The sequence below is a fragment of the Cariama cristata genome, unplaced genomic scaffold, assembly GCF_000690535.1.
Source record: "Cariama cristata isolate BGI_N322 unplaced genomic scaffold, ASM69053v1 Scaffold44030, whole genome shotgun sequence".
NCBI lineage: Eukaryota > Metazoa > Chordata > Aves > Cariamiformes > Cariamidae > Cariama > Cariama cristata.
In genome coordinates this window covers 1-7,197 of record NW_009593764.1, presented here as the reverse complement: position 1 = coordinate 7,197, position 7,197 = coordinate 1, and the positions used below count along the sequence as shown (strand labels likewise).

At 40.6% G+C, this 7,197-nt stretch overlaps 2 protein-coding genes across 2 annotated transcripts; one reads left to right on the top strand and one right to left on the bottom strand.

Moving 5' to 3' along the window:
• Positions 1–44: 44 nt before the first annotated feature.
• DFFB (DNA fragmentation factor, 40kDa, beta polypeptide (caspase-activated DNase)) lies at positions 45–2,417 on the top strand (the record flags this gene model as incomplete). Its single annotated transcript, XM_009695404.1, has 5 exons — positions 45–233; positions 953–1,032; positions 1,202–1,372; positions 1,610–1,710; positions 2,201–2,417. Coding segments are annotated over 5 exons (758 nt in total), but the record flags the coding sequence as incomplete, so codon positions are not given.
• A 2,848-nt stretch (positions 2,418–5,265) lies between these two features.
• On the bottom strand, positions 5,266–6,649 carry LOC104154761 (chromosome unknown open reading frame, human C1orf174; the record flags this gene model as incomplete). The annotated part of the gene is made up of 2 exons (XM_009695392.1): positions 5,266–5,373; positions 6,152–6,649. Coding segments are annotated over 2 exons (606 nt in total), but the record flags the coding sequence as incomplete, so codon positions are not given.
• Between the last annotated feature and the right edge of the window lie 548 nt (positions 6,650–7,197).

Genomic DNA, 7,197 nt, shown 5'->3' with positions numbered 1-7,197 from the left:
ACGCGACCCCTCAGCCGGCGCTGCTTCGCCCGCGCAAGCCACAGGTGCCAGCGATATCGAGCGGTTCCTGGCTGCCTTCTACACCCAGAGAGATGCCGTCGTGGAGGCTGCACGGAAGCTGCTCTCCGACGAGCAGGCCCCCAGGAGGCAGAAGCTGCTGGTAGATCTCATCCACAACCTGAATGAAAACATCCTGGCTGAGGACAAGGAAGACGACAAGAAATGGTTTGAAGGTACGTCTGTCCCCCGCAGGGAGCTGCCCTGGGGCATCAGGTCTCACTCTGCTCAAAAGAATCACTTCTGGCAATTTGAATGTTCTTAAAGAAAAGCAGCTTAAAAATTTGAGAGTCCTTCTGGCTGGTGTGATTTGGTATCTGGTCAGGGGATTAGTTATCACTTACTTTAGCATGCGTTTTTAAGTTTCTTTAAAATATGAGCACATTTGTTATCAGAAAATGGTAAAAAAAACAGTGTTCCCTATTGCGATATCCAAGATCGCTCTGCAATACATTTTTTTTCCCCATTACACAGGTCTGCATTTACAGCCTTAAACTTGCTAATAGTACATTGATAATTCACACGTATCAGCCAGCTAACCTTTCTTTGTTTTCTTTATACTTTCTTTCAAAGTTCCCCCTCCCATTCTCAAGTCATTGCTGCAGTTCTTCCTGAACAATTCAGTTTTCTTTTCACAATCTCTTAGTGTTCTGTGTATGCACATTAATGAGAAACATTTAACAACTATAATACCAGGTACTGCTCTCACAGCAGGTGCTCTGCATGGTCCTTTTAATTGCTGAGAGCAGGGTAGTCTTGAACCAGTAAAATAAAAATGGGAAAGAAAAAAAAAAATCTGTGCATGCTGTTTCTTGAAAAAAGGGGATAAATACCCAGCTAGGCAGAAGCACAGCACTAAAAGTAGTAATTTACAACACAATCTAACTCCCTTTAGGTCTAGAGTCTCGTTTTAAGAACAAATCAAGCTACATGCGATACAGTTGTGAAAACAGAATACGAAGCTATATGAAAGAGGTAAAAGTTTCTGAAGTAACTTATTTTCAAGCTGCTAGTAAAACTAATTCTGTGACCACATATATATATAAAATGCTTTTACAGTGCAACATACTGATTGTAGAAGAGAGCCTCAGGCTACTATAGGCACCAAGGAATAATTGGGTTTTTCCCTCCCGCCTCCCTCTAGGTTAGTAGTTTTATTTCAAATGTTCATCCTACAGCAAGAGATGCATATAAAAAGATAATTGATCTGATGTCAGATAAACTGAAATCTGTGAAATACAACGGATGCTACTTTGACAGAAGAGAGGAGGAGGCAGTCCGCCTGTGTACTACGGAGGGATGGTTCTCTTGTCAGGTACGTTCAGCCCTTTCTAAAGCAGAGACTCTTGGTTCTACCAAGAAGCGGCATGGCTTGCAACGACATTAGAGGAAGGAAACAGTTCCTTGGATGCTTGCATAGTGCAGTAGCAAGTTTGGTGGGGTGATGTTGCCATAGCACGCGTGATTGATCTTTGGTTAGTTATAGCAAGTGGAAGGACGGCACTGGGGTGACGAGCACTATGCCTTTCATTGTAGCCATCTTGTTTTACAGGGACCTTTTGACAGAGATGACTGCCCATGTAAGCATTCTATCAACCCCTACAGTAACAGGGAAAGCAGAATCCTCTTCAGTACCTGGAATCTCGATCACATGTATGTACAAAGTATTAATCCAAACGTACTCGTAGCATGCCCTTCATCTTAGGCAGGAAAGGTATAGCCATTGAGTCTTCACCCTCCCACACTGTGGGGTTTGCTCTGCTATGAATAGTGCATTGTGATAAAAGATGCTTGGATGCTGCAGCTGTTTCTGATGACATAAAATCCTGAAGACAGATTATAATGCCATCTCTCATTAGCTGCTTTCTTCTGTTCAGATTTTCTTTGTATGGAAACATACCCCTCCTCAGCATGTTACCCTTTGTGAAGACTTCTCTGGCAAAAACTCTCAGACCCATTTTCAGGCATTGTGCACTTGTGAAGCACACAGGATTTGCTAAACTAATTTCCTAGAGGAAAAAAAAAAACAACCTAGTTATGGTGAAAGAATTCAAATTGTCTGGCTCTAAAAGGAAGATGGGAGACTTGATTATTATGAAAAAACTTTTGATGGCAATATTCTTTTCTCTTTTGTGTACTGAAGAATAGAGAAGAAACGTGCTGTTGTCCCAGAACTGGCAGAAGCTGTCAAAACACGAGATGGAAGAGAAGTGAACTGGGAATACTTCTATCAGCTGCTGTTTACCGTGGATAATTTAAAACTTGTACATATTGCTTGCCATAAGAAAACTAATCATAATCTCAGCTGTGACAAAAGTAGAATTTACAGAAAAAGGAAGCAAAACCACAAGATTTCATAGTGCCATCTCTGGAAGTGACTTCTGCTTTTTTCAGAATCATGTCACATTTTTAAATAGCTCTAGTTTCTTAAACAAAAACTTACTCAGGAGTCTCTGGCAAAAGAGACTTGCTAAGTAATTCAACTGCAGTCTCCCAACACATACATTCATATCATGCCTAATTCTACTCTCCCGCCTTCACACTTACTACAAGTGTTCCTTAGATCACATTGTGTTAAGTGTGATAAAATATAGCTATGAGTCAGTATAAAAATAAGGCCAGAGGCTGACACGCCCCTACAATCTCTTTCTTGCCCTGACAAATGTAGGCCCAAAACTCACACAGAAATGAAACTGAGACAAAACATTTCTTAAAAACTAATCTGAGGGAACTTGTAGATTCATATTTCTCTGGGCATTAAGCCAAACAAAGAACACTTTAGGATAATTATTTTGCTCTGTGCCTTTTCCAGCTAGACAACCACTTCATTTCAGATACACCAAAGGGCAATTCAGTGACAGAGCTGCTAGCTCTTCTGTACCAAAATACCTGCACTCATCTACAACCACTCCCTTTGCTGTTGCTTTAGATGTGCATCTCCTAGAAGGAAGAGCAAGGCCATAGCATATCTTTGCTTTTACCACCTTTGTTCTTTGTCATCTTTCCTATTGATTTCCTTCTTTCAAATGGTTTCTGCCTCTTTAGCTTGAGCTGGCTTGAAGCAATACAAGGAATGTTACGGTATAATAATCATGTTTACCTGCTGCTTTGGAGAGTATTGCTTTTGCAAAACACTTCCTACCTCAGGTAACAAAATACAAAACCAAAATACAAATAGATCAATTTTTACTTGATTTTTTTTTTTTTTTAAATACCAGCTGATAGCAACTGAACTTTTAGGAACTGTCAGTGTAAATGACGTGAATTTTTTTTAAATAACAAAATTACCACCATCTTTCTGTGTATGTGGAGGCAGAGGTGCACAAGTGGTTAATCACAGGTAACATAGCATGGCCAATTCAGACTAGAAAGACTGAGCACAGGGAAATGTGTTTCTGAATGGAGCACTAGCTACTTACTGCTATGTAAATAACTTCACTCATCTCTAGGGAAGAGCTCTGTTTTCCCCCATGTTGTTAGTCCTCTTTCTTACTTAGGTAAAGTCAGCTAGTCCCCACAGAACTGTATTAAGGTAGTATCACTATGTGAGCCATAACTTAGTAGGTGTTGGAAATGCGGGAGCTTTGCTACAGAGAGTATTGATTTACTTTAAACAACAAACTTAATCTCCCTCTCAAACATTTCAAGATGAAAAGTAAGTAGGTGCGTTTTACATACAGCATTTCCAATACCAATGCATTGAATCAATCCTTCCAGATTGCCTCACTGAATAGACGTCATGGGTAACTAAGACAGAAATGCACACTACAATGTTTCGACATTGAGGAAGACATCACAGCTAAGATTCGGATGACAAACCCAATGTCATCTGTATGGCACACTTGGTACAAACTGAAAATCACCATTTTGCACAGTGCTGAAACTAAAGTGAATGTCTTGTGTGTGAAGACATACTTGCTAGAAAGAGACAGTAGCCAATAAGCCATTTAAGGAAAGCTGGGAGAGCTACTTTAAGATGGAGTTGTGCTGAAAGCTATGAATATATTAAAAAACTAGGTTTTTCTGTGTTACAGAGTTAGAGTGAAAAGGAGCCAAGAAATATCATTGACAGAAACAATGCATCAGCTGGAGTGGAAATCTGAATAAATTAACATGTCATGCATATACAATTTGTTCAGCTTACAACTTTTGAATGTTTAACAGACTATAGCTGTAGAAATTAGTATTTATTTAAACCATCTGCTGATAACATTTGCTCTGTATTTTTAGAAATGTAGAAGAAACTGTAACAATAAAGATCTGGAAGCTTATTGCATAATCACACTTTCAAAGAAGTATTATAAACATTGGGTGAGCTAACAGTTCCTGAAGTCATCTGAGGTTGCTCATTATTTTCTAAAAATGCAGGCTAAAATAACAAATTTGGTGGACTGACCCATATCCTTAACAATCAATACTCCTTCATCTACCAATCAAGTCCAACATGGGGAGATTTTATTCCTCCTTTATCACCACCAATGCATTTGTTTACAAAATTCCTATTCATAACCCTTGGAAGTCAATTCAAAATACCGCATGAGCTGCATTACACAACTATGACAAAAGGCAATGCTTACAGCTGGTCTGGTGGAAGAGGGAAGCAGTCAGCTTCATGTGGTGGTTGTTCAGAGAACTGACATGCAATGAAAACATGTTTAACTTCCAGAGATTAACACCACTGAACTCACATTGACATCCACGCATTTAGTTTTGCCAGCAGAACTGCATTTTAGAGGTTTCAGTGGTTCTGGTTTAGATGTAAACAATGCAACACAACAGAGGCCAGTGTCCCTCTTTGTACTGGGTAGTCAACTGGCTGCTGCAATGGCAGACATTGCAGAATTAAAAGAAAAAGGACCTTGTTCTAACATGTTTTTCTTGGCTATTTTTAAAAAAGGAGGTCACCCTAGATAGGGGATCAAATTTATAAAAAAGCAGTAAGAGGTTCATTCCCCCTGTTTTTTTCCTAAATATTAGTGGTAAAATGATAAATTCCAATTTATTTCCAAATCCCTGAAAATTCAGTCAGTCTTTGCCCCAGATGACTGTGGGAGAATACTGTATCTGCCAATTCCAGAAAAACAAACTCTACCAGTTCTCTCTCTGAGAAAAGGCAAACGCAGGCACCTTATGTTGGTGACACAGCCAACCATCGTTATGTGGTTGCAAAGAAAAAGAAAAAAGGTTTAGTTTGTTTACAGTTTGTTGTTAGACAACATCCTCTTCCTCCTCCTCATCTTCCTTTGCAATGAAATGTAGCTTTCTGAATTCTCGCCTGCTCATCGTTGTGCTTGGGAGTGCAACTGCTGGGAGATCCTTTTAAGAAAAGGATAAAATCATTAAGGAAAGTCTGTTGCAGCAAATGGCAGACCTCCTACCTCTCCAACAGCTCACATACTTCCACATCTGATACATAAGGCACCAACACACACCTCTTCACTTGGAAGCGGTGGCAAAAGCCCATAGCTAAAGCAGAGGAGTTTGAGAGGAGCTTGCGTGAACCAGTCACTGCTCATGGTCAAAAGTGAGGGCTGGCATTCCTTCTGCAGGCTTGAGAAGGATTCAGACAGGGTGCAGTGCTCCACAAACAAATCCTCACTGCTCCCGCTAAATACTAAGCCTCATGAAACGCCTAAAAGAAGGCAGCATCACTTGCCCACAGTTATGCAATGTTAAATGCAGACCTGGGATTCAAACTTAATGCTCTGGCCCTTGACCAGCCCAAAGGCAGAGGTGGCCAGAAACCAGTTTCCATTCCAAAGAATTACAATAATCATTATTAAGAACCAATGACCAGTGAAAAACTATTTTGACAGTAACGCTGTGTCTCCACAATACAGCTATGTATGTCTCTATGAGTAAAAAAATCTAAATAAGAAAGATTTTACATGTGAAATTAATTTTGCTGGGCAATCAATTTCATCTCCAATTGAGAAAATTTGATCTAGGGGACAGGGATATGACTCCAGTTGTATACCAATATTGGTCAAGTTTGCCTACAATTTTGAGGCTAGCCTAATTTTGTTTGAAGGTGCAAGACTTAAATGGAACAGAGCTGAGTCTGTAAAGTATGAAGAGACTGTCATCATCTTACCTGTAAAAACTCAACATCTCCAAAGAACCGGTACACTGGCATTGGCTGGTTGCTGTCTTCATCCAAGAAAGCACTAGTGTCTAGTTGTACTGGCTTCTTTGGGAGATCTGCATCCTCCAAGCTAGACCCATTGGAAAGTACACTCTCACAGCTGCTCTCCTCTACGCTGCAGACATGATGATGCAGATTTTCACCACTGTCCGTTTTTGATGGAGCACTGTTTGATTTCACTGCACGTGGCTTGACAGAAACATTATGTTCCTTTTCCTGTTTCTCTTTAGTCTCTGGAATGCTTTCACCTTTTTTCTGTCGAATTATATTGCAGTCTCCTGGATCTCCTGAGCGTTGATCCCCATCAGATGTCTTAGGTGTTTCCCCCAGTGCAGCAAGGTTTCCACTTCCAGATGCAAGTCCTTCTAGTTCTGAATTTACTAGACTGTTTTTTCCACATTTTAGTCTCTTTGAGGGTCGTCTGTCAGCTGCTTTGCATGAAGAACACTGTTAGAAAAAAGATAAGATCCTAGAGCTTACTTGAAATAAAGAAAAATAAAATCACCATATCTCTTTAGTTGCAAAGGCTGAATGTGGAACCGATGGGCTCCATCAAGTGCGCAGCACCTCGATCCAAAGCTGCACTGCTAAGAAAAATAATTATTAGAAAGTGCACATGAAAAGATGAGGAGCAGATAGCTTACACTAAACCACAATGTACACTCCATCTCCAGCGGAAAGCTGCTTCTCAGAGCATAAACTAGCACCACATGTGGCTGATCACCATTTTCGTATTTTCTTAGGGATGCTGTAGATGGCAATTAATGTAGCAGAACGAACTTTCGCCCGCTCTGGCACTGCACCAGCTAACAGCCCACCACCGGCCTTTAAACAGTAATGAATCCCACAGCTGACCACAAATACGCCCCTGCGCTGTATTTTTGCACCCAGGCGTCTAACAAAGTGGCGGGAAGGTCGGAAAGGCGAAGCCTTTACTTAAATTCTCCAGGTAATTCCCTCATGGTGACGCTCAGCTTGCAGCTGTTAAGAATCAG